Source organism: Pan troglodytes, chromosome 11 (genome assembly GCF_028858775.2).
Source record: "Pan troglodytes isolate AG18354 chromosome 11, NHGRI_mPanTro3-v2.0_pri, whole genome shotgun sequence".
NCBI classification, from domain to species: Eukaryota; Metazoa; Chordata; class Mammalia; order Primates; family Hominidae; genus Pan; species Pan troglodytes.
The window spans coordinates 5933352-5961068 of record NC_072409.2 but is presented as its reverse complement, the minus strand read 5'-3'; the positions used below and the strand labels follow the sequence as shown (position 1 = coordinate 5961068).

The following is a 27717-nucleotide window of genomic DNA, read 5'->3' as shown; positions in this document are numbered from 1 at the left end:
GATCCTTGCCCCAGCTTCCACATCTGTAGAATGGAGATAACAGTAGCACCTGTTTCACCGTATGCCGAGGTTTCAGTGACGTAATGCATATAAAAACCTGAGCACAGGGCCTGGCCTACAAAGGGCACTCAACAAGTATTAGCTACTGTTCATGTTAAGATATGATGTAATGTGAGTTGTAGATCCAAGAGCTATGAAATTTTTAAAATTTTTTATTGAGGTTTCACTTATACATAGTAAAATGCACAAATCGTGAAGGGTTCAGCTTAATGCAATTTTACAAATGGACACACTCAAGCAACTACCACTGAGATAAAGATATAGAATAAATCTGGCACCCCAGAAACCTCCCACACTCCCCCTGAGAAATAGCAGTTCTATTCTATTCTTCCGTCCCCTGAGAAATGACTGCCCGGTGGCCCCACTGTCACCACAGTTTAGATGACTGGCACGCACGTCCCAAGGGGTCCACATCCTCACCATTGTCAACAAGGGCACGACCGGCCTGGTGCTTAGATCAGCTCCCTAGTGCTAATGAGGGCCCACAGGCCACACACAAGTAGGGAGGGAGATGGGGGGACACCAAGAGAAGAGCCATGCGTCCCATCCAGTCAACACCCCGTCTTCTTCTGACTGCCCTACTGAAACCAGCTAACTGCTCTCTCTTCTTCCAGAATTGGCCCTTCCCAAGCCGCCTTCCACATTACTCCAGAGTTATCTTGCTAACACACAGATGAAATGAGCCAGACATGACCCATGTCCCAACCCTGACACACATGACATTCTATAAAAGCAGAATGTAGTTGCGTTTAATCGAAACTCACTCATGGCTCACATGATTGGAAAGTGCAGGGACAGCTTCAGGCATAGCAGGATCTAGGCAGTCAGGCAACATCATCAGCATCAGGTCTCTCTGTTTCTTGGCTGTGCTTCCTGATTTTGGCTCCATTCTCTGAGAAGCTTCTTCCTCACCTGCAAATGGCCAGCAGCAGTTCTATTCTGTTTTTCTCTAAACAGCCCAGTGCAAAGGGCGTTGGTGCTACAGACACCTTGAGTTCAAGACTCTTTGGGCCAGCTCAGGTTACATGACTATCTTCTTTTTTTTTTTTCGGACAGTGTCTCTGTCTGTCCCCCAGGCTGGAGTGCAGTGGTGCAGTCTCAGCTCACTGCAACCTCTGTCTCCCTTCCAGGTTCCAGTGATTCTCCTGCCTCAGCCTCCCGAGTAGCTGGGACTACAGGCGTGCACCAACACGCCTGGCCAATTTTTGTATTTATAGTAGAGACGGGGTTTCACCATGTTGGCCAGGCTGGTCTTGAACTCCTGGCCTCAGGTGATCCACCCGCCTTGGCCTCCCAAAGTGCTAGGATGACAGGTGTGAGCCACTGCGCCCGGTTACATGACTATCTTCTACTCAGCCACTGTGGTCAGGGCTGAGACGCCAGGCCTGGGTCATGTGTCTGCCTCAGAGCCAATGGCTGAGGCCAAGGGAATCTGAAGCCTGGCTGGCCTGGTCTGATGATGCGCCCTTCCCTGGAGTCAGGGGTGAAATCAGTCCCTGCAATCTATGTGGGCCGATGGTGGAAAAGACGTACAGACCAGGGTTGTGTTCCAGGAGGGGAATGGACACCAGGCAGGCAGTAGGACTTCCCAGCCCTTTCTACCTCACTACACAAGCTGGTCATTAGCACAAAAATGACCAATATTTGTGCATTGCACTGAACAAATAAATAGAAGCGGCTGCTCCCAGACAGTAGTGGACTTCTTGCAATCTGAAGCCCCGTTCAGTGGCCTGTGACTGACAAAGCCAACATCTCAGCCCATCTGCGTGGCAGCATCCTGCCCAGCCCTCATTTGAGGCCATTGACATTCCATCCCTAGCTTATCTTTCCAATCTCCCCTCTTGCTTCTCCTGGACTAGGTGCCTTCCTTTGACTGTGCCATCATATATATATATATATATATATATATATTTTTTTTTTTTTTTGGGGGGGGGGTGGTAGTTCCTTCTTTATTTTTTATTTTTTCTAATTTTTTATTGTGGTAAAATATACAGAAGATTTATCATCTGAACCATTTTTAAGTATACAATTCAGTGGGAATCATTACATTCACGTTGTTGTGTGACCGTCACCACCATCCATCTCAAGAACTTTTTCATCATCCCAAACCGAAACTCTTTCCCTATTAAACACCAACCCCCCAGCCCCTGGCACCCACCATTCTGCTTTCTGTTCCTATGAATTTGACTACTCTAGAGATCTCATATGCACGGAATCATACAATGTTTGGCTTTTTGTGTCTGGCTTATTTCATTTATGTAATACCCTCGTGGTTCATCCATGTTATAGCACACATGTGAATTTCATTCCTTTTCAGGGCTGAGCAATGTTCCCTGTCACTCATTCATCCGCTGATGTGCATTTAAGTTGTCTCCACCTTCTGGCTATTGTGAATAATGTTGCTGTGGACGTGGACGGACACGTGTCTGTTCCAGTCTTGCTTTCAGTTCTTTTGGGTGTAGACCCCGTAGTGGGATTGCGGGATCAGGTGGTAATCGTGTTTTAAGTTTTTGGGGACCCGCCACACTGCTGTCCACAGCATGTGCCGTGTATGCTTTCGTATACTTTTCCCACCATCCTACTCATGGGAAAGAACCCTGAGGAATGAGTCGGTGGGAAAACCTACTCATTCTTCAAAGTTCAGCTCAGCATCGCCTCTTTGGTAAGTTTTCCCACCTCTCGTGGCCTCAAATACCAGGCACATCTCTCCCCAGAAATGCATTTCTATTCACCAGCCCTGAAACCAGGAAGGTGACACTAGAGACACCTTGGAAAGTCACTTCGGGGCTGGATTAATGAACTCCTGTACATCATCCTCCCTGTACCTTTGAAGTCATCCCCCAAGCGGGTCCCCCAAGGCATCCCCTGTGACTTTTGCTGCTGATCCAGCTCCTCTTCTCAGCTCCCAACACATGTGCCCTCCCTTGCCCTGTTCTCGCAGGCTGCCTGGGGCAGAGAGGAGCCCCTGTTCCTGGTCCGTGCTGTGCACTAGGTCACTAGATCAGTCCATGCTGGTGACCAAGTGTCACAGAGACAGCGTGGTGGCAGGAGAGGGGCCCTGGGTCGGGAGTTGGCCTGGGATGCTAGTTCCAGCTTTGTCCCCAGCTCTCCACGTCACATTCCCCCCAGGGCTTCTGTTTCCCCATCTGTAGATAGGGGGCTGCACTAGTGACACATATGCTAATCACAGCACTCTGTGATTCTCAGGCTATGTTTTGCCTCCTCAGCTTGGGTCTAAACCTTCATGCCTTTATTTTCATGGTTATGAAAACCTTGTGCCAGAGGTGGGCAGGGTCACTATCCAACCGAGGCAGGCAGAGGTTAATTGACCTCCCCAAGTTCACACAACCTCTTCATGGCAGGGCTTGGCCTGGATTCTCAACCCTTAGTATGTTTATATTTAAAAATAGAGCCGGGTGCAGTGGCTCACGCCTGTAATCCCAGCAGTTTGGGAGGCTGAGGCGAGTGGATCATCTGAGGTCAGGAGTTCGAGACCAGCCTGGCCAATATGGTGAAACCTCGTCTCTACTAAAAATACAAAAATGAGTCGGGCGTGGTGGCATGCATCTGTAATCAGTAGGCTGAGGCATGAGAATTGCTTGAACCTGGGCGGTGAAGGTTGCAGCGAACAAAGATCGCACCACTGCACTGCAGTCTGGGTGACAGAGTGAGACTCCATCTCAAAGAAAAGAAAAGAAAAGAAAAGATTAGAACACAAAGGACACTTGTGATCACCTAGTTCAAAGCCCTTATTTAAAACAGGAGAAAATAGAAAGAAGTTCAGAGAGGTGAAGTGAGTTTCCCAAGGTTGCACAGCAATTTGTTAACTGAGCCAGTTCTGGAGTCCAGTTGTCAGGCTCCCCATCCAGTGCTCCTCACTCAGTGTCCTACTTCCTTGGAACCGATGTGCAGCCGGAACACCCACAGCTTCTCATCCTAGTGCCAGGGTTTTCCACGGCATCACTGAAGTCAGCTGGGCTCAGAAAGGACAAGCATTATCATCCAGCTTTCAATATAGAATCTTAAATTGCTATAAAACCAAGTGGCCACAATTCCAGGGAAAGGACGTGATGAAGTGCTGGCTATATCTTCTGTGACGGTAAATGGGCTTTGCATATGCAAATTGAATGGATTTTAAAATGGTATTTAATGACAATTTTCATAGCAGACATTAACATTAATTGCACAAAAATGAAAATGCTGCATTAGGTTGCTGTTAGCAGCAAATATCGTGGCCATAAAGCTTTATCTTTATCAACAGCAGCCCTTCCTGATGTGACGGGCAGCTCCGCAAATTGCAGGCAAAAGGGCTTTTATGGAGCAGAAATATCCCCCAAAGCAGGCCCAAATCAGCATCAATTTCGCTTTATTTCTTCGTAAATGGAGGTTAAATGGCTGCTGGAAAAGCTTTTACTGAGATGCCCAACCTGCGTGGAAAGCCTCCACCTTGCAGCATAAGTGCGGAGGAAACGGTGACAAAATCATTGCCCCGCTCCCTAATGGGGCTATTACTTTAAAGTTATGGGGCCAAGGCCCATTTTCTAATGATCACCTTTTACAAGCCTCAACTGTATTTATTTCTTTACTTTAAAAGCATGTTAAAACACCAAATCCGATTACACCCGACAGAGGAGGTGTTGGGGAGGTTTGGTCCAATAAATAAATAAACAAAACAAAACAAAAACAAAATGAGTGTTATTTACTCACAATTACAGACGTGTTAAAAAAATAAAGTCCCACTTCAGACTGAATCCACTAATGCTCCCTCTAAGCTAGGATGCTAATGAGCAGAGGGGTTGTGACTGCCACCCTGTGAGCTACGATTCTGACCACAGCCAGCCCCCCAACCCCCATCCACGTCTAGATTTGCAGTGGGCACATGAATTGTGGTGAGGGGTGCACCCCCTCTTCTCCACACGTCTCTGAATCTGCCCATTCAGCCTCAATACCAGATGGGATGCAAAGCCGAGTTTAGATTATTCAATGAGTTCCTTCCCAGTTATCCTATTTGGTTCCCAATCCACACCGATTTGCTGCGGGTTGTCACGAAATCAGAAGGGTGCGTTTCAATCCCAAAGCCTCTGTGGCTTGCAGGAAGTGGAGACCTGAGGAGTTATCTGGAAAATGGGGGTTGTGTAGACATGGGGGCAGACTGGGGGCCGCGTAGACATAGGGTCAGTCCTGGGGCTGTGGCTAAATCAACCCACAGAGGAGTTTGGCTGGTACAGTAATTAAAGAAAAAAAAAGGTTGAGTTGCCACATTTTTAAAAAGTCAGGAGATTTCATATAAATACCTGAATTTTCCATTTCCCTTGAACAAACAGAAGCCTGGGCAAGTGGATCTGCGCTCTGCCTGGCTCCTGGGGCTGGGGCTGGGGCTGAGGGGCAGCATCCCTTTGGACAGAATCCATGGACTGTTTATCCCAGTCCTCACCCAGACTGGCTTCTCTCATTTTTGTTACCTGCCTAGTCCAGGTAGGCACGCAGTTTGGAACCACTGGTGTAGACAGATTGTCTCGATCCCTCAGCTAACTGCAGCCTCTTTTTGTCCTCTGATAACAGTATGAGCCACCGCTAACAAAAGCTGCTCTGCATCAATCTTAAACGTGGCAGGCATTTTGCACACATAATTGCTAACCCTTATGTCCTTCCTATGAGACAGGTATCATTCTGCACACTTCACAGGCCAGGAAAGGGAGGGCAAGGGCCCTCCCCGAGGCGTTACGGTGCAGAGCCCGGATTTCTACCCAGTCTGGCGGCTGGCTTTGAAGACCACACCTCTAGGATCAGGCAGCTGGAAAGAGCCCCGGCATTCTCTCGCTGCTGTTTCGCTGTCAAATCCCAGAATTCAAGTCAGGGAAGAATTTTAAATTCTCATTACTAGCGTGTAAGGCCCTAACACAGATCTCAAAGCATGCTGCCACCCAAGGTCCGGAAACAGATATGTCTGGAGGCCAGATATGTAACTATTAAAGACACACTTAATTATTGATGCATTTTAATAAGTGTTTGCAAATGTTCGCATGCCCTTGGCACATCTTAATTGTTACTGCTCCTAATTGGCCCAGCACTGTCGATTATGATGAGTCAGGGATGGCGGGGAGGGGAGGAGCAGGGAGGGCCCGGCAGCAGCTGGCGCTCCTGGTGGACTCTGGGCACCCTGGGCTCTGCTGCTGTTCTGCTTGGGAGCCTCTGCCACACTCAAGACACAGATGCCAGCAGGAACATCCATCACTCAGTCAACCAGCGAGCAGCCCCTTGCGCATCAGTGTCTCACATGGGCCAGGTGGAAGGTGGGAAGACCCTACTTTGCACTAACAATGGCAACTATGTGTTATTATTACTACCTCAGGTCAGACACTGCCGAGGTTCTCAGGAGCATCCTCATTAACTAACTCTGAATAGCTCGGTGAGTACGAAGTTAGCTCAAGTGAGTACAAGGTTGGAATGCTTCTATCCCCATTTTACAGAAGAAGAGACAGAGGGTCTGAGAGGTCAAGTCATTTGGCTTCTGTGCAGTGCAAGGAGGATTAGTGTGGCCTGAATGCCTATGACAGTGACCAAGGGTCTGATCTGCCTCCCTAACAAACACAGGGGTGGAGGTGACACGGGCAGGGACTCTGCTCATGTTTTTCCAGCACTAGAAGGGCGATGAGACAGGATTCTGTGTAAGGCCATCCTGTCTGGATTTTTCTTAAAGCTTTAGAACTTAATCTGAACAGACCCAAAGAACCTGCTGAGCTTCTCCTTTCTGGGTCACTTCCTTCCCTTTCACATTCAGCGGCAACCACTTCCTGATAAACTCAAACTTCTTGTCAGGGCATCCAGAACCTTCACCACGCTGGATGCTCCAGGCCTGCTTTTCTCACGCCAGGATCTCTGGTGCTGACCACAGTGCCTTTGCGGAGGAGGCCTTCGTGGAGTTGCTGAATGAGTGCATGAACAAATGGCCACATTGGGGTCCAGATATAAAGCCAGTTGCCACGTGCAACCTGAGTAGCATCCTTAGATCAGCACTAATTAGCCTGGTCTACACCCCCAATCCTGGTGCAGAAAGCCTTCAGACCATGGAAACATAAGAAACATCAGATAAGCGGGAAATGCTGCTGGCCCAGCCTTCTGTGTGCAGCCGCTGCTGGTCCTGCTATCAGATGCATCATCAGCCTGACACTGACAAATGTGAAGGATGCAGGAAATTTTACAGGCTGTTAAAAAAATGTTTGCTGCCTGACAGGTTTTTTGAATCTCTCTGCCAAGCTGATTTATTTTACAAATTTACAGTGGGCCCATCAATCACTCTGGGTTATTTTGTTTCTCCTGGATCCGATGGCCAAAAAAATCCAAGCCACCCACCCAAGCTCCTATAAAATAATAATAAGCCCTTTCCCCAGCAGCCATCCCAGAGATTCGAGGCAGTTTCTGAAGGGCGAGACCACGTCTGCATCTATTGGTGTCCTGAAACCCGGCTGAATGAAACCTGGTCTGACCACAAGGGGGAGCATGTGGATCTCGCAAAGATCCCCGGGCCTCAGAGAGGGCCTGAAATGCACATTGCCCCCTGCAAAGCCAAGTTTTTCCTGTCCCCCGCATAATCTGCTCCCTGGCACTGACTGCGACTGTCGTTAATACTCCTCTGCTGTATGTCAGGTCCCAGAGCGCAGGGAGAATGTCAGTTTCATCCATCACTGCATCTTCAGCGTCCAACACAATGCCTGGCACATAGTGAGCACTCGAATATAGTCTGGGGCCCTTTAAGACTTTGAGACAGTTATCAGAAGCAAAGAGAGAGTCCATCTGAGACCCAGAGAGGGGACGTTAAAGCCAGAGATGACACTTAATAGACTCCGCTGTGATCCCCGCCCCCCGTGCCGCCGACTGATGTCATGAGTCTGCAGTGCAGTGATGCTGCCTCAGAGAATGAATGTGTTCCTCAGCCATGTTAATAGAGGTAGCAAGTTCAGAACAAAGGAGGTGACCTCCTTGCTCTTTTCAGCTGCTCAGGCCATACTTGTAGTATCAAGCTCAAGAATGCAGGACATCATACATTCAAGGGAAGGTTCATAAACAGGAAATCGTCTAGAAGGGAGCCGTCAGGATGATGGGTGGGAGAGGGGGAGGGTGTCTACTGTGTACAAGAACAGGAGAAGAGATGAGGTCCTCCTAGCTGGACGTGAAAAGATGCCGCAGAGACACAGCAGCTGTCTATAACCATCTGAAGCCCTGGGATTAGGACAGTGGAGGGGTTTTGCTCTCAGAGGCTTCAGAGAACCAAATGAGGACCAGAGTGTGTGTCGGAAGGGGGCAGTCCTCATAGCTGTGTGTGTTCAGAATGTGTGTTGGAAGGGGGCAGTCCTCATAGCTGACACTTTCCGGGCCCCCACTGAGTGACCGCTGCATCCAACACTGAGCCCTGTACCTCATCTCATTAAATACAACTCTACCAAGTAGAGACTATCATCCCTATTCTACAGATGGGGAAACTGAGGCTCAGAGACAGTCACTTGCCCAAAGTCTCCTGGCTAGTTGGAGGCAGCACCAGGATTTGAGCCGAGTCTTCCTCCAGGGCGGCTGTTCATATCCACAGGCCGCATGCTTCCAGGAGGCAGAGCAAGGCCCTGGGCGAGGAAGTCATTTCTCATCCTGAGCTCCGTTCACGTTGGTGCCAGTGGCCTGGTGCGGAGGTGAGTCCTCAGCAGCGAGATGGCGGCTACGAACAACAGTTACAGCAATGAACGGCCAACGCTGATGAGCACCTACTGGGGCCTGGCTTTCCACAGAGCAACTGGATTAATCCTCACTGCAGCCCTGTGCAGCGGACGCCCGTCACCTCTATTTATCCATGAGAAAAGGGAGGCATGGTGAGGTTCTGTCCCTCAGCAAGAGGTCACAGGTGGCGAATGGAGGTGTGGGGACTCCGTCCAGGCAGCTTACACCAGGACCCTAGCCCTTAGCGGCCTGAACAGGTTCTTTTGGGAGGTGGAGGCACTGGCTGGCTGCCCAGCCCGGGCTACCTCTGCTGGGGCTTTGGGAGCCTCCTGAACTGAGTCCGACAGGGGTCCCCTGCTCCTCAAGGCCTGCCTGCTTCCATGGGCCTGGATCTCCAAGGAGTTTTGTTAAAGGGGCCCAGGCTGAGGGCCAGGCTTGCTCGGTGGCTCACACCTGTAATCCCAGCACTTTGGGAGGCCAAGGCAAGTAGATCACTTGAGATCAGGAGTTCGAGACCAGCCTGGGCAACCTGAAGAACCCTCATCTCTACTAAAAATACAAAAATTAGCCAGGTGTGGTGGCGGGTGCCTGTAATCCCAGCTACTCGGGAGGCTGAGGCACGAGAATCACTTGAACCCGGGAGGTCGAGGTTGCAGTGAGTCAAGATTGCACTACTACACCCCAGCCTGGGCGACAGAGCAAAACTTTGTCTCAAACAACAAACAAAAAAGGTGGGGGACAGGCAGGGAGCCATAACTGGGAGCAGGTAGCAGCCTGGGGCCCCCATCTTTTCCCCCTTCCACTCCCAGGAAGCCCAGCCTCCCTGGGGCCCCACACTGGCTGCTCCTGATCCACCCTTTCTCCCTCCCCAAACTCCTGCTGCTCCTTCCTCCTTCATGGGAGCTTTGTCTCCAGAGCCAGGACAGAGACATTTTTCATGCTTTGCCTTGTTTCCCTTTCGGCTCTCCTGTGGCCCGGACAGAGATTTATTCGCGGCCTGACACTCGCGGCATCCCAAGCAGGGAGGGCTCAGGGAGGCACTGATAGGCCCGTAATGGATGGGGCCGCCACTCCCCCGGGGCCTGGCCAGGCCCGAACCCCATCCATCAGGAGCAGCTTGGTGCCAAGGTCAGCGCTAACGAGGCTGGCCCGGCTGGTTCCCCTCGGGGCCTCCCAGGTTGCATCGCACATGCTCCGCTCTGCCTTTGATTTTTCCAGAGCTGGGCCTCGCCCGTGTCGGGGGAGGGGCACAGCGAAAGCCCTTCTGGGAGCCAACGCTGGAGTCCAGAGTCGGGAGTCCGGCTCGGTGCCTGGCCCGGCCGTGGGCCTCTTATCGCCTCTACAGCCTCCAGCTCACGACACAATCAGAGGGGCTGCTAGGGTGAGGTTGGTTTAGCTCTTTCCGGGACACGGAGGAGATGGCGCTGCTGTGAGCCAGCAGGCACCTCCCTGGCACTGCACGAAGAACCAGGCGTCAAGCCCAACACATCAGCCCACATCCCACTGTGGCAAGGGACCCCGCAAGCGAAAGTAGTCACAGAATGAGCGCGTCATGCAGAGGAGCGGTGAGCCCAGCCAGGAGGAGCTGCAGGCAGGCCCTGATCCATCCCGTCGGTGGCCAGATCATCTCATCGTGCGGAGGAGCAGTGAGCTCACAGGACAGAGCTGCACGCTGGGCCCCATCAGTCCCGTCGGAGGCCAGATGGGAGTGGCTGTTCAAGCTAGAAGCCGCTGGAGCCTTGCATTCGTTTTGATGAATAATAGTGCCAGTTTCCGGGGCCAGACACCATGCTGGGTGCCTCATACACATCAACTCAAGAGATCCCCAGACAGGCCCTAAGGTAGCAACTGACTCTCTTATCCCCATTTTATAGACAAGGAAACCAAGGCCCAGAGACACTTGTACACAGTCCTGTGGTTGCAAAGGGGTCACGCTGGGATCTGATCTCAGAACCCACATTCGTTACCTCCGGCCTATGCTGAGAGTTCATTTAGTGCCCACCTGTGCTGGGCATTGTGGTGCTGGGTGTTTGGGATACAGAGAAAATGAAACACAAAACAAACCAATAAGCAATCAACAGGTATAACAGCAAGGCAGTGCATGCTGTTTCTAGTGGGCAGAGGACACAGGGGAGAGGGCACAAGGGTACCTTTGGGTCTGCTGAGACTTGACTCTGACTCCCCCAAGCTAAACCTCCTTCAGTCCCCTGAACTCCCTCCCTCCCCACGTTTCTCTGGACTCACAGGTGCTTTTCCCTCTGCCAGGGATGCTCGTTCCCACCTTGCCTGGCGGAGGCCTCACCGTCCTTCAGACACTCCTGTGTCTCTTGCCTAGACAGGCCACCCTGTGTGGCCACTGCCTGCAGACCTGAGCATCTCCCCCACCAGACTCAGTGGGGCGGGTCTGGTGTTGCCCACTCCTCCTTCCCCAGTGCCAAGCATGTGCCTGCCTGGAATGTTGTAGGTGCTCAGTAAACGCTTGTTGACTGACTGCGTGAGAGGGAACAGATGGCTCAAATGCAGTGCGTCCTGGATTTTGGGAACAGGCACTATTCTAGTGCCAAGAGCACATGAGACGGCCAACTCTTTCCCGGGCACGATTCTTGCAGGGCACTGAGCTTCAGCTACAGGAGCTGTTGAAAATCATCGTTTGTTAATTTCCTGGGGTTTCTGAAACAAATCACCACACGCTTGATGGCTTAAAATAACAAAAATGAAGCGGCCGGCGCGGCGGCGCACGCCTGTCATCCCAGCACCCCGGGAGGCGGAGGCGGGCGGATCCCCTGAGGTCAGGAGTTCGACACCAGCCTGACCAACATGGTGAAATCCCGTCTCTACCAAAGATACAAAAATTAGCTGGGTGTGGTGGCACACACCTGTCATCCCAGCTTCTTGGGAGGCTGAGGCAGGAGAATCACTTGAACCTGGGAGGCGGAGGTTGCAGTGAGCCAAGATCATGCCACTGCACTCTAGCCTGAGCAACAAAAGCAAAACTCTGTTTAAAAAAAAAAAAGTAACAAAAATGGATCCTTTCCTAGCTCTGGAAGCCGGAAGTCTGAAATCAAGGTGTTGGCAGGGCCACGCTCCCTCCGCAGGCTCTAGGGGAGGGTCTCCCACCTCCTCCAGCTCCTGGTGGCCCCAGGTGTTCCTTGGCATCCCTTCAGCCACTGCTGCCTCAAACTTCACGTGGCTGTCTCTCCTGCATCTCTGTCTTCTCCTCTTCTGTCTCTTACAAAGATATTTATCATTGGGTTTAGGGCTCAGCCAAATATCCCCAGATGATCTTATCTCAAGATCTTTAATGGAATTACATCTGCAAAGACCTCTTTTCCAAATAAGGTCAAATTTACAGGCTGAAGGAGGGTTAGGATATGGACACATCTTTTGGTGGTGGAGGGGAGACCATTCAGCCCACTCTAATCATCGAAGCATCTTAACACAAATCAAGTCAGAGTGTCCTGCATTTTAGGTGTCGTTGGGTTTTGAGAAAACAATCTTTAGAATTATAATTTTACAATGGCTTCCCCTGGAGTCTTGCTACCTGTTGGCCCCTTATGTTTTTGTGAAAAATGCAGAAGGGGTTTGTAATCAGTCAAAAGATGATAGGTATAGGCCGGGCACGGTGGCTCACACCTGTAATCCGAGCACTTTGGGAGGCCAAGGCGGGCAGATCACCTGAGGTCAGGAGTTTGAAACCAGCCTGGCCAACATGGCGAAACCTTGTCTCTACTTAAAATATAAAAATCAGCCGAGCGTGGTGGCAGGTGCCTGCAATCCCAGCTACTTGGGAGGCTGAGGCAGGAGAATCACTTGAACCTGGGAGGTGGAGGTTGCAGTGAGCCGAGATAGTGCCTCTGCACTCCAGCCTGGGTGACAAGGGTGAAACTCCATTTCAAATAAATAAATAAATAGAGATGATAGGTATAAATGCTTTTATGAGGAGCAGGTATTTTATTTTTTTAATTAAAAAAAATTTTAATTTTTGTGGGTACATAGTGGGTGTATATGTTTATGGGGTACATGGGATGTTTCGATACCGGCATGTAATGCATAATAATCACATCGTGGAGAATGGGGTCTCCAGCTCCTCAAGCACACAGTCCAATTCTACTCTTAGTTATTTTTAAATGTGCAATTAAGTTATTATTGACTCTAGTCACCCTATGGTGCTATCAAGGGAGCAAAACATTTTAACCAATCCTTTCTTTTGTGTTTATTAGAAAACTTTCCAAACAAATAGAAAAGTTCAGGAGCAACATAACTAACTCCCGTGAACCCACTACCTGGATTTAGCACGCTAACCATCTGGCCGCTTTCACTTCTGATCCTTTCCTTTAATATTAAAGAAATAAAACGTGTCAAACACAATCTGAAGCCCCTGGGCACACCTTCCCAGCCTCAGCCCCTCCCCGTCTTCCCTGAGGACCCTCCCGAGGTTGGAGCACGCATGCTTTCCACCCAGCGTGCCCAGTTTTGCTCTGTCGTTAGCGATCCATAAATCACAGGGACTACTGAGCGGGGTCCTGTGCCCTGGAGGTCACTCTGCACATGACTCGCTCATCTCATGACACACGTTTGCAACATCACCCTGTCCCACTGTCTGAATCGTCCGCCACAGGTGTACCCATCTCTCTACTGCTAAGGTGTTTCTCGTGTCCCCCCATGACAAGGCCCCCGCCAGCACCCTGGCACACCTGGTGCCCCTGTGCGAGGGTCCTCGGGGTTGATGTCCACGAGCAGAGCTGCTGGTTGGAATGAGACCTCCTCTGCCTGTGCCGACAACCCCAATTGTCCTTCCGGGTGCTGGCCCCATCTGCCCTCCCGTCTTCTCAACTTTTTCTACCTCCTCTGTGTCATTGACCACGGGTGACTGTGAGGAGATGACCCTTCCCCTGTACCCCTGACCACAGGTGACAGTGAGGAGATCCCCCTCCCCTGTGTCCCTGACCATGGATGACAGCGAGATGACCCTTCCCCTGTGTCATTGAACACGGGTGACAGAGAGGAGACGCCCCTTCCCTGTGTCATTGACCATGGATGACAGTGAGATGACCCTTCCCCTGTGTCATTGAACACGGGTGACAGTGAGGAGATGCCCCCTCCCCCGTGTCCCTGACCACGGGTGACAGTGAGATCCCCCCGTCTTGTGTCCCTGACCACAGGTGATGGTGAGATGACCCTTCCCCTATATCCCTGAACACAGGTGACAGTGAGGAGATCCCCCTCCCCTGTGTCCCTGACCACGAGTGAGAGTGAGGAGATGCCCCTCCCCTGTGTCACTGACCACGGGTGAGAGTGAGGAGACGCCCCCTTCCCTGTGTTATTGACCACAGGTGACAGTGAGGAGACGCCCCTCCCCTGTGTCCCTGACCATGGGTGACTGTGAGATGACCCCTCCCCTGTGTCATTGACCACGGGTGACAGTGAGGAGATCCCCCTCCCCTGTGTCATTGACCACAGGTGACAGTGAGGAGATGACCCTTCCCCTGTGTCATTGACCACGGGTGACAGTGAGGAGACGCCCCTCCCCTGTGTCACTGACCACGGGTGACAGGAGGTGCCCCTTCCCTGTGTCATTGACTACGGGTGGTAGTGAGGAGATGCTCTGTCCTCCTGGTCAGGCAAAGGATGGGTATCAATGATCACCTTGGAAAAGGGGTAACTGAGGCCCCAGGTGAGGCTGTCTGCTGAGTGACACACACTTGTTGAGAATCCAGTCTCCTAACACCCAGTCCGTGGGGTCTGCCATCCTCACTACCTCCGGGCAGAGGTGCCCACCTGGGACTCACCTTTGCCCCCGGAGCCAGGATCCCCCTGCCCAGTCGGTTTCTGAGTGGCCTGGCGGATCTCTAGTTCTCAGCCCTTTCCATTTTGGCTTCACCGAGCGCTGCCTTCCTTGCCGCCTGCTGCCTGCACCGGTGCCCGGAACTGCTAATTGAATTCATCCTTGTGAAAAGTGTTACCACGTTGCAAATGACCTCTCATTCAGATTCAGAAGTCAGGTGTGTGCTGCTAACCAAGCCTCCCGGCGTCATTAGCTTTTACGTTGGATCCACAAACAATTAAAAAGTAGCCACAAGCCCAGAGGTCCTCTTCTCTAATTAGTTCTAAGAGTCCTGCTAGGGAGACAGGCGGGGCCTCAGTTCCACCCCTCTTCCTAGAAGAAACAGGCCCTGGAGCCAAGGGGTGAATTAAGAAAAAGGCAATGAGGGGATGAGGGTGGGCCAAGGGGTGCAGCAGCCCCCGGGGGGCCAGAGCTCAGCCCCCCAGCCCACCCCAGCTCTCTGCTGGGAGGACAGAAGTGCTGGGGGCCAGCAAGTGGAGGGTCCCCTGCCCGGGAAAGGCTCAGAGTTGGGACCCTCAAAGGGTGCCAGGGAACACGTGTGCCAGAAGCACTTGGCGGGGGTGGGGGAGGCACCCTTGTTAAAATGCAGATTCCTTGCCACCACCCCACCCCCCAGGCCCAGAGAGCCAGAATGTCTGGGGGTGGAAGGTGACATCTGTACTTTTACTAAGCTCTCTAGGTGACTCTTATTCACTCTTCGGACAGAGAACCCCGGCTCGACATTATGAGGGAAGGAGAGACTGTGTCAAATGCAACTTCTTATTCAGGCGGAGGCCTGTGTCTTTGGGTCCAGGGCAGCTGGACCTGAGGGCTGGCACCTCCCTCCCAGGGCTGCAGGAGGACTCTGGCACCCCTGGGCACACTTGCCTTCCTGTGTCCCTTCCTCTATTTAAAAAAATCTATTTTATGGTTATGTTAGTATAAAGATGAATATAATCCAGGCTGAATTATTTTTATTTTTTTCTGATTTTAAAAGAAATTTAAATATTTTATGAGTCCCTAAAAGTGTCTTGGGCCCAGGCACGGGGCCTTCTCGGCCTGATGGGCGAGCTGGTCCTAGTTCTTCCTTTCAGGCCTCATTACTCCCTTCCCTCCTGGAAAGGAGGAATTCCCTCTTCTCTCTCCCCTCCTTGCCTCTCCTGGCACCCCTTTCTGCAGCAAGCAGAGATGAAGGCAGAGAGAGGATAGAGAACTTGCCTTGAAGCCTGAAGACTCGAGACTCAACACAGACCTCTCCCATTTCCATGGTGAGGAACTTTGAGAAGGCCACACACTCTCCAGGGCCTCCGTTTCTCCCTCGGTCAGTGGGATTAACACTCCTTCCACTACAGGAAAAAAATTGTGTCAAATCCATCAGTGAATAGTTCCTTGGGCTCTTGGGAAGAGAGAGAGGCACCAAGTATTTTTGTTGTTTAATTGGCGTAGAACCAGGGTTACAAATTCATGAGCCTGCAGAGGCCTGGCAGATAAAAGGGGAGGTTGGCTCTGTGTAAGGCTATAGGGAGTGGTGGGGACTGCAGCAAACTGGGGCACATACCTGGTCTAAAGTTGGCAGCTCCAGCCAGTTGTGGACACATAGGAATGTGTACCAGTGTTACCAGATCATCTAACATCTCAGTAAACAAAGCCAGGCATTTGGACTTTTATGTGAATCTTCTGATTTTTAAAAATATATATATTGGTTACTTAAGATTTCAAAATGCTACAGGCCAAACTAAGCATGTCTGCAGGCCAGACCTGGCCTAGAGTCTGCTATTTGCAACCATTTTAGGGCAGTAGTCACCCAACGCTGATCCTGAGTGAGTTATTTAATCTTGTTGAACTCCAGTTTATTTATACAAAAAGTGGGGCTGACATAATAGTAGTTCCTGTCTAGTAGGTTTCTTGTCGGGATGAAATGATGCGGTCCCTGGAACTTGAGTGCAGTGTGGAAGGGAGGTGGGTGTGGTTCCAAAGGACAAGAGGAGGGAGCTTGTGGGAATGGAATGTTCTGTGTCTTGACTATGGTGGTGGATACATAAAACAACCCATGATTAAACCACACAGAAATACACACACACACACACACACACACACACACACACACACACACGAGTATGGGCAAAATCAGGGAAATCTGAATGACGTTGTTGGACTGTATCAATGCCATTATCCTGGCTGTGATTTTATTCTACAGTTACCATTGGGGGAAACTGGGTAAGGGGCACGTGGGAATCTCTCTGCATCATTTCGTACAAACTGCAAGTGAATCTACAATGATCTCCATAAAAGTTTCAGTTTTAAAAAAAATAGATTTAGTGGTAGCTTTGGTACCCACGGGCAATGTTATAATCGCTTGTTAGAAAAAAACCGCGGTGAAACTGTAGGCACAAGCAAAGTGCTCAGTAAACAGCCGTGGAAGTCACTTGGCAGTCGGACAGCCAAGCCATTCAGGAAGCCCTGGGTGCCAAGGAAAAAGGGAGACACCCCAGCCCTGCAGCATGCGGCTCGGGGCTGTGTGAGAACAGAGGGCGGTCTTCAGAAACCCCATCCGGCAGGTGGAGAGGGTGGATCTCCCTAGACGGCTCCACTTCTGGGTGTCCCTCATGGATCGGGTGTCGATTTCATATCATGGAGAGAAGCCCAGCCCTCCAGCCTTCTCCCTCCTCCCAAACCAGCCATCTACGGTCTCAGGCCCAGCCTCAGAGGCCACCACCCGCCCCTCCGTCCCTTCTCAGCTGCGAGGGTGCCAGCACCTCCCCGGCCCCCGGGAGCAGCAGACTGCTGGCATATTAGAGATGGATTTTAATTTTATTTTAACAAAATAGCTGTCTCCACTGGAAGAAGCATCAAGAGCCAAATAAGGACCCGTCTTGAGCGGAATCACGTTGAACAGACCTCCGCGCTGTCATTGATTTTCCAGGAAGAAAAAAATCGCCTCTGGCTACTAAACCGAATTAGTAGTCACTGATGACCAATTATTTTAGCCCGCTGTGAACGGAGAGCCGTACTAAAATCCAGTTTGTCAGACCCAAGTCTCCCTTCTGAAACACCTTTCAACAAATGTGTACCTAAAGTCCCTCAGAAGGCTCCTCCAGCTTCCTCTCTTCCGCCAAGTTCTCCAGCTCCACAAAGTTTTAATGAGCAGCGAAGATGAAGATGGGTTGCCATGAAAGGGCCCCTCTAATCCACAGAGCACTCCTGGCAGAGTGGAGCCGCACCGGCAAATCAGAGCTGTCAGCCCTCATCCCCCGCACACACAAAGTGTCAGCCTAATGTTTGCAAATGATAATTTCCATTTCCCCTGCACATCCCCTGTGCCTGCATCGGAGATCAACCCCTGGTCTGGGGTATCAATCGCGGAGCAGTCAGGATGGGTTTGATGGAACTAATTTGAAGTTTCTGGGAGGCCTATCCCAAGTAGGAGCTGATTTCATTTCATTCCCCCTTTTTCGCTTTATGGGACTGAGTTTTGACCCGGTTTTGTTGCTAGTGGGCGCGTCTGGTGGTGAGAAACTTTTCTGGGGGGTTCCTGCCAGGTTATCAGCAAATAATTTGTTGAAGCTCTTAGCAGAGGCCCTGTCATGACGACACAGGCTGTTCAGGAGTCCACAGGCAAGCCCAAAGCCCGGCTTTCCAAACAGTAGAAACAGCAGCTTGGAAGCCCTCACAGCCCGAGTGTGAGGGCCTGAGACCCCTGGATGGGGCCCAGCGTGGAAGTCAGGACAAATCGGACTCCTTTGTGTAGGGGAAACACTCACTCAGTAGTCCAGGCAAGCAAACTGCCAACAAGCACAGCTTGACCAAGCTACCTCCACCTGGACGAGATGACTGGATCATTCAGACCCACCTTGGAGCCGCTCAGCACACAGCTTAACCATTAGGGGCAAAAAGCCTCAGGGCCAGGGGAACCCGGATTCGGATCCTGGCTCTCCTGCCTGGCTACTCTGCATCCCTGAGCATCACACGGGCAACTCGCTCCATTTCTCTGAGCCTCAATTTCCCTTTCTGAAAGCCAGGAGTCTCCATCCTCCCTTCCAGAATTGTGAGGACTCAGTGAGCTTTGCACGTGGAGGGCTTGGTATAGAAAGTGCTCATTAGGATGGGAGGCATTTGGAATCGCTCTTATTCTTCAGGGTGGATCAGGCCCCTCTCCAGCTGGCAGTCCTGCCTGTGTTCACCCTGTTCCCTGTCTGGAGCTCCCCTGCCCGGCCACTTTCCACCCATCCCCAGAGATCTGTCCACAGCCTCAGAGGAGATGTCCCTCATCCCACCCACTTGCTGGATTAACCTTTCTCTCCTCTGAGCTCCGGCCACACTGCAGGTGGCTGTCTACACTGGCACTGGCCCTTGGCACTGCAGGGTGATAGGGCTGCAGCATGGCTACCCCCACGGGCTTACGATTCGAATGACTACTGCGTGGTCTTGAGCAAGACAGTGGCGTTCCCTGGGCCTCAGATTTCTCATCCGTAAAGTGAGGATATTGATATCAGTCTCTCGAGTTGTTGTCCCAAGGATTGAGGAGGCAGGCAGGGAGTGTGAGCTGTGAGGATGGTTATTTCTGCTGTATGCTCTGTGACCCCAGAGGGCAGGGAGCCACCTCCATGTTTAGACATACCATTAATGCTCCTAGATGGGCCGGATGGGTGGATGGATAGGTGGGTGGGTGGGTGAATGAATGGATGGATGGGTGGGTGGGTGGGTAGGTGAGTGGTTGGATGGTTGGGTGGATGGATGGATAGGTGGATGGATGAGTGAGTGGGTGGGTGGATGGATGGGTGGATGGATGAATGGATGGATGGGTGGGTGAATGGATGGATGGATGGGTGGGTGGGCAAGTGGGTGGATGGTTGGGTGGATGGATGGTTAGGTGGATGGATGGGTGGGTGGGTGGGTAGATGGATGGATGGATGAGTGGGTGGGTGGATGCATGGATGGATGGGTGGGTGGGTAGATGGATGGATGGATGAGTGGGTGGATGGATGGATAGATGAGTGGATGGGTGGGTGGGTAGATGGATGAATGGATGGATGGATGGATGGATAGATGGATGGATGGATGGATGGATGGATGGATGGATGGATGGTTGGTTGGGTGGGTAGGTGGATGGGTGGATGGATGGATGGATGAGTGGGTGGGTGGATGGATGGGTGGGTGGATGGGTGGGTGGGTGGGTAGATGGATGGATGGATGAGTGGGTGGATGGATGGATGGATGGATGGATGGATGAATGGGTGGGTGGATGGATGGATGGATGGATGGATGGATGGATGGATGGTTGGTTGGTTGGGTAGGTGGATGGGTGGATGGATGGATGGATGGATGAGTGGGTGGGTGGATGGATGGGTGGGTGGATGGGTGGGTGGGTAGATGGATGAATGGATGGGTGGATGGATGGATGGATGGATGGATGAATGGGTGGGTGGATGGATGGATGGATGAATGGGTGGGTGGGTGGGTGGATGAATAGATGGATGGATGGATGGATGGATGGATGGATGGATGGGTGGATGGATGGATGGATGGGAGGATAGGTGGATGGATGGGTGGGTGGATGGGAGGATGGGTGGATGGATGGATGGATGGATGAGTGGGTGGGTGGATGGATGGATGGATGGATGGATGGATGGATGGATGAATGGGTGGGTGGATGGATGGATGGATGAATGGGTGGGTGGGTGGGAGGATAGGTGGATGGATGGGTGGGTGGATGGGAGGATGGGTGGATGGATGGATGAATGGGTGGGTGGATGGATGGATGGATGGACTAATGAGCGAGTGAACGTAGAGTTGAGATCTCATTCACGAGGTTCACCGCCCTTCTGCTGTCCCCTTCCTCCCCCTGAAATGTCCTTGGGCCCTCAAATCCTGTACCATTCCCCCTCCCCCAGGTTAATCCACTCTGCTATACCGCAGCAGTGTCTGGCATCATGCCCCCTCCCCTCTCCTCTCACTCAGAAACCATCTCTAGTACATTCATAAAGCCTTTCCTCTGCTATAACTCCTGCCTCAGCCATTTACTCCTCAATCTCGTCTTTTTAGTTTTTCTTTTGAAACAGCCTTATTGAGGTGTAATTTCCAGACAATACAATGATCCATGCACAATTTGATGAGTTTTGACAAATTTATACACCTGGGTATCCAATGAAGATATAGTACATTTCCAGGCCAGGCACAGCGGCTCACACCTGCAATCCCAGGACTTCAGGAGGCCAAGGTGGGAAGATTGCTTGAGGCCAGGTGTTCAATACCAGCCTGGGCAACATAGTGAGACTCCCACCTCTACAAAAATTTAAAAATTAGCCAGTTATGGTGGTGAGTGTTGTAGTCCTAGCTACTCAGGAGGCCGAGGCGGGAGGATTGCTTGAGCCTGGGAGATTAAAGCTGCAGTGAGCTAGGATCGCACCACCGCACACCAGCCAGTTTCTAAATAAATAAATTAATTAAAAGATACAGCACATTTCCATATCCCAGAAGTCTCTCATGTCCCTTCTCAGTCAGTGCCTTCCCCTGTCTCCAGGAGGATCCCCAGCCCTCACCAAGCTCCTGGCCTCAGGTCCGGTGTGGACCTGACCCAATTCCTTCTGCCCCCCGGCCCGGGAGCCCCTCCCCAGACACTGGCGCAGGGCCAGCCCTCCATTCCTCTCTCCCTGGGCTCTGAAGAGCCTCGAAGGCCAGGAGGGCCGTCCTGCCTAGGAGCAGCCCGCAGTCCTGCATCCCTACCCCACTGCCCGGGCAGACCCTTTCAGTATCACACAGAAGCACAGACGTTCCCAAGCCTGAAATACTTCTGAACACAGTCCTGAAGATTCATAAGGAACAGGTCTGAGAGCAGCAGATCTCCCTGGCTCCTCCAGCGTGTCCTCGGCTTCAGGAACCTCCTCTCATTCGTCTTCAGGAAGGGGTTGCTTCCATGGCGTCTGCCGGCCTGGCTGGGCTCTCTGTTCTCCAGGGCAGTGAGGATCCAGGATCGGCCCTGACATGCCGACTTAATGGCTGATCTTCCCATGAGAGAGAGAGAAGGGAATCAAGAGGCCATGTGTCCTCGGTGCTTGCACCCGTCCTGAAGGATATCGGGGCCACCCCACCCCTGTCACTAGGTTCCCCAGGGAAAAGCCCATTTCTTCCAAAGACCTCCTCCTGGGCATTGCAGTTGAGGCCACAGGTCCTCAGGAAAGGAGTTTCCAAAGGCTTCCAGAGTCACTCAGCTTCTCTACTGAGTGTAGACGGTCCAGGCCTGGAGATTTGGAGAGGACAACCCAGCACCATCCCTGCTCCGTGGAGCTCAGAGCCTGGTGGGAAAGGTGGACCCTGAGCCGACTATTATAAAGAACTTCAAACACCTCGCATGTGCAAAGTGCAGGCATGGCAGAGTGGGCAGAGCTAAGGGAGGTCTTGAGAGGGGTCCACCAGGCGAAGGAGAGGAGTCTAGGAGGAGGCATGGGAGGACTCTGCATTTGGGAGGGGGTAGGAGAGGGACTGAGCTGGAGACCCTCGAGAATCATGCACTCCCAGGGGCAATGGGAAGCCACCGGTTGTGCTGAGAAAGACAGAAATAGACTTGCTTTTTTTTTTTTTTTTTTTTTTTTTTTTTTGAGATGAAGTCTCACTCTGTCACCCAGGCTGGAGTATAGTGGCAAAATCTCAGCTCACTGCAACCTCTGCCTCCCGGTTCAAACGACTCCCCTGCCTCAGCCTCCCAAGTAGACTACAGGTGCACGCCACCATGCCGAACTAATTTTTGCATTTTTAGTAGACACAGGGTTTCACCTTTTTGGCTAGGCTGGTCTTGAACTCCTGACCTCAAGTGATCCACCTGCCTCGGCCTCCCAAAGTGGTGGGATTACAGGCGTGAGCCACTACACCCGGCCCCAGACTTGCATTTTTTTAAAAAGCCCTGGCTCCTATGAGGAGCAGGGGGCCAGGGGATGGGGGCTGTTGCAGGGTCCAAGGACAAAGGATGGTGTCTGGGAAAGTCTGGGGTCCTATATGAAAATAGCCAGGGCCCCTGGACTTGGCCTCTATCTGCAGCTGGCTTGCTGGGCAGTGTTGTTCAGCCTTAACTGCCCTCTCTTTTGTGAAAATTGATTCAAATTCTCTTGGCTGGAGACACTGCAGCCAGAAGGGTGGGAGTCCAGGCTTTGCTACTGGAGTGTGCTGTGTGACCCTGGGCAAGCCATGTGACCTCTCTGGGCCTCGCTTCCCATTCCCACCTTTTCCATGCTCATTTAGTGAGGATAAATAATTAAGATCCTCCATGTGAACCCCTCCAGCGCCTCAAAAGAAAGCTGCAGAAAGGACGGCTGTAACTGTTACCACGGGGGCTCTCCGCCTGGGGCAAAAATCGTTCATTTTGGGGGTGGGAAAAATGCCTATATTTTACCATAAAGAACTATATTTACTTAAAAAACTGAACGTGTTGTAAGGTAGCATCAAAAAATGGTTATGGAAGACGACAGGAAAAACAGCTCCTAAAGCTGCATTCTTGAAAGGTCAAGTACACAGGGAAATGCTAGATGTCCCCAGTGCATGGTGGGGTAGGGCTGGGCTCTGCCCATGGCTCCAGGAAGGCAGGATCACCCCCGGGTGCTTTGTGGTGGAAAACAAACGGCCTGGAGAGTTCTGATCTGATGTTCGGTGTGGACCTGTGCATGGTAGGCGGAGCTGGGAATGTGTCCTGACCCCGAGTCTGGGGACCGGAATTCATCACCCTCACCACCGGCCACGCGGCCTCAGCCAACTCTCAGGAGTCCTTTTCTTTCCTTTTTCTCCTCTATTCTTTGCAAAAGGATCATATACAACCACTAAGTAAGCTGAAAGATGAAAGTCTTCCTTACCCCATCCCTAGTTCTGCTCCCCTGCCTTGGGCCTCGCTGTGGATATCACTGGTAGGCTTCTTTCTTCTTTCTTTCTTTTTTTTTTTTTTGAGACAGGGTTTCACGCTGTTGTCCAGGCTGGAGTGCAGTGGCACGATCTCAGTTCACTGTAACCTCCGTCTCCCGGGTTCAAGCGATTCTCCTGCCTCAGCCTCCCGAATAGCTGAGATTACAGGCACCTGCCACCATGCCCGGTTAATTTTTGTATTTTTTAGTAGAGACAGGTTTCGCCACATTGGCCAGGCTGGTCTGGAACTCCTGACCTCAAGTGATCCACCTGCCTCAGCCTCCCAAAGTGCTGGGATTACAGATATGAGCCACTGCGCCCGACCTTCCAGTCTTTTTTTCATCCACCCACGTTTGTGCAGAGGCACCTGTACTGTATGTCTCCTCCCCTGACTTCTTGTTTTACACATGACGTGTCTCAGGGATCTCTCTGGCTCATTACACACACAGCCACTTCATTCTTTTTGGCAGCTGCATAATATTTCATCATGAAGGCCATCACTTTTACAAATGTGACCAGCTCAGTGAACAACTGGGGGGCACAGGGGGGTCCGAGAACACCTGAGCCCTGACTGAGGGGCCTGTTCACACCTGCTGTAAGGGTCGACTTCTTTCCCGGTCCCTTAGGTGAAACCTCAGGCTTCCTCGGCTTTTCTGGTCACTTCTAATTACAAAAAGCAATCTCCATGCTCTAATTAATATGCCCAGGCTCGGGTATCATCAATACTCCCAATTTCATTGGAAGATGAATTTCTTTCCTCCCCTGGCTGGCTGCTTGGTGAGAAATGGCAGGGAGTGAGCTGCATCCATGTGTCTGGTTTCTGCCCCGCCACCCCCACTCCCAGGCTCCAGGATGAATGCAAGATATTACAAGGGGCCTTTGCTGTTAATGCATTAGCCTATTTGATTTGGTGCTATTATACATAGCATCCTTTTTTAAATTTTCTAATTTTTTTTAGAGACAAGGTCTTGCCATGCTGCCCAGGCTGGTCTTGAACTCCTGAGCTCAAGAGATCCACCCATCTTGGCCTCCCAAAGTGCTGGGATTGCAGGCATGAGCCACTGCGCCCAACCTATTTTACTTAGTATTCTTTGATTTGTGTTTATAAGTGAGACCGACCAGTAGTGTGTATATTCTCCTTGTCTCGGTTTGTGATCATAAAATGATTTGGGAAGCTGTTTTAGAAAAAGTTGTGGAAAGTTCTGGAATAGTTTCTATAGGACAATTGGGAGAGCTTGTGTGTAAAAGTACCCGGGGTCAGGCACTGTGGTTCATGCCTGCAATCCCAGCACTTTGGGAGGCCAAGGCGGGCGGATCACTTGAGGTCAGGAGTTTGGATCAGCCTGGCCAACATGGCGAAACCCTGTCTCTACTAAAAAAAAAAATACATAAATACAAAAATTAGCCAGGCGTGGCAGCGTGAGCCTGTAATCTCAGCTACTCAGGAGTCTGAGGCAGGAGAATCACTTGAGCCGGGGAGGTGGAGGTTACAGTGAGCAGAGACATACTCCAGCCTAGGCGACAGAGCAAGACTCCGTCTCAAAAATAAATAAATAAATAAATAAATAAAAGTACCCAGGCCTGGTTTCCAAGGCTCTACTAAAGTTTTGTATAAGCACTTCAGTCAACTTTGATCTTTTATATTTTCCTGGAAAAATTCCCTAATTTATTTCATTTATTGGCACAAAATGGTACATGATATTCTCTCAGGCTAATTAAAAAATCAAAATCTTCCCGGCATTCAGGACAGCTCCAGGTTTTGTGGAGTAATAAGCCTGGAGCTTATTCAAGCTTGGGGGCCCTCTTTCAGAAAAAAAAATTTTAAATCATGAATACAAATTCAGGCACAAAACTGAATAATTAATTAGGATGAGAAAAGAAATCAGAACAAATTGCAAATTTAAATTAGCTGACCAATACCACAAACCACAAAAACCCAGGAAAATAACATACTTAAAAAAAATTAAAGACGGGCGCGGTAGCTCATGCCTGTAATCCCAGCACTTTGGGAGGCCAAGATGGGCAGATCACTTGAGGCCAGGAGTTGGAGACCAGCCTGGCCAATATGGTGAAACCCGTCTCTACCAAAAACACAAAATTTAGGCAGGGACGGTGGTGCATGCCTGTAATACCACCTACTCAGGAGGCTGAGGCACAAGAATCACTTGAACCTGGGAGGCGGAGGTTGCAGTGAGCAGGGATTGTGCCACTGCACTTCATCCTGGCCAATAGAGCAAGACTCTGTCTCAAAAAAAAAAAAAAAAATTAATCGACACGCGCCATATTTATTTATTTATTTATTTTTGAGGTGGAGTCTTGCTCTGTCGCCCAGGCTGGAGTGCAGTGGCGAGATCACGGCTCACTGCAAGCTCCGCCTCCTGGGTTCAAAACATTCTCCTGCCTCAGCCTCCCGAGTAGCTGGGACTACAGGCGCCCGCCACCATGCCCAGCTAATTTTTTCTATTTTTAGTAGAGACGGGGTTTCACCGTGTTAGCTAGGATGGTCTCGATCTCCTGACCTCATGATCCTCCCGCCTCGGCCTACCAAAGTGCTGGGATTACAGGCGTGAGCCACTGCACCCGGCTGACACATCCTATATTTATTTTTACCCTATATGTTTTGGCCCTATACTCTTTGATTACCTCTTTATGTGATAGTAATTTTTTTTTTTTTTTGAGATGGAGCCTCATTGTGACGCCCAGGTTGGAGTGCAATGGCACAATCTCAGCTCACTGCAACCTCCGCTTCCCGAGTTCAAGCGGTTCTCCTGTGTCAGCCTCCTGAGTAGCCGGGACTACGGGCATGCGCCACCACGCCTGGCTGATTTTTGTGTTTTTAGTAGAGACCGGGTTTCACCATATTGGCCAGACTTCTCTTGAACTCCTGACATCAAGTGATCCACCCGCGTTGGCCTCCTAAAGTGCTGGGATTACAGGTGTGAGCCACCACGCTCGGCCCCAGTATGATAGTAATTTTAAAATATTTTTCTATAAAAGTATAAAGCTATTTCAGTCTTTCCACTAGCATGCTTGATTGCATTTTAAAAAAATTTTACTTTGAGATGATTATAAATTCACAGAAAGTTTTAAAGAGAAAGTCTGTACAGAGAAAGCCCACGTCCTCTTCACCCAGTTCCCCACAATGACAAAATTTCACATAACTAGATTGCAAAATGAAAACAAAAAACTTGACATTGGTACTATGCACAGATTCCATTCAGCTGCCAATTTTATATGCCCTCATCTGCATGTGTGCATGTGTGTATGTGTGTGTGTGTGTGTGTGTGATGTATCTAGTTCTTGCAGTTTTATCACATGTGTAGATTTGTGTGACACAATCAAGACACAAAACTGTTCTGTCATCCAAAGATCTTCCTCACACCCCCTATAGTGAACCCTGCTTCCCCCTATTTCCCAATGCCTGGAAAATTTCAAGAATGTTAAATATATGGAATCACACGCGTGTAACCTTTTGAGGTTGGCCTTTTTTGCTCTGCATAAGGCCTAGAGTTCATCCGAGATGTTGCATGTAGGGAGAGTTCATTCTTTTTCGTTGCTGAGTGGTATTCCATGGTATGGATGGAACTGGATGTTCTCCTGCTCTATAGCTTGTCTTTTCATCCTCTCCTTTTCATTCATTCATTGAAGGATGTTTTTGTTTTCCAGTTTTGCACTGTTACAGCTAAAGCCACTATGTATTCTTCAATTACATCTTTAAAGAAAAAAAAAATTAAACAAATAATCAAGTAAAGCTGCTATGAACATTTGTGAATAAGTTTTTAGGTCAACCTAAGCTTTCATTTCTCTGGAATATATGCCCAGGAGAGCAATTGCCCGGCCATCTGGTAAGTATGTGTTTAGGGTTTTTTTTGTTTTTTTATTTTTATTTTTTGAGACAGAGTCTCGCTCTGTTGCCCATGCTGGAGTGCAGTGGTGCGATCTCGGCTCACTGCAACCTCCGCCTCCCGGGTTCATGCCATTCTCCTGCCTCAGCCTCCTGAGTAGCTGGGACTACAGGTGCCCACCACCACGCCTGGCTGATTTTTTTGTATTTTTAGTAGAGACGGGGTTTCACTGTGTTAGCCAGGATGGTCTCGATCTCCTGACTTCGTGATCCGTCCGCCTCGGCCTCCCAAAATGCTGGGATTACAGGCATGAGCCACAGCGCCTGACCGGCAGTTTCTTAAAAAACTAAACACATACTTGGCCGGGCGTGGTGGCTCACACCTGTAATCCCAGCATTT

General features: G+C 50.6%; 2 protein-coding genes across 4 annotated transcripts in view; one reads left to right on the top strand and one right to left on the bottom strand.

Annotated features, from left to right (window-relative positions):
* CFAP77 (cilia and flagella associated protein 77) overlaps nucleotides 1-27717 on the top strand; it is a 161634-nt gene that overhangs the window by 90185 nt on the left and 43732 nt on the right. The gene's annotated exons all lie outside the window — the stretch shown is intronic.
* Nucleotides 27104-27717, bottom strand: part of DDX31 (DEAD-box helicase 31) — a 141663-nt gene continuing 141049 nt past the window's right edge. Inside the window, exon 19 of one of the 2 annotated variants that reach the window (XR_010148803.1) lies at nucleotides 27104-27185. Coding sequence is in view for 1 of the 2 variants with exons in the window: in XM_063788111.1 (XP_063644181.1) it covers nucleotides 27176-27185 (10 nt within the window). In the remaining variant the exon portion in view is untranslated. The remainder of the gene's footprint in view (nucleotides 27186-27717) is intronic. The other variant, XM_063788111.1, reaches the window with a different exon arrangement.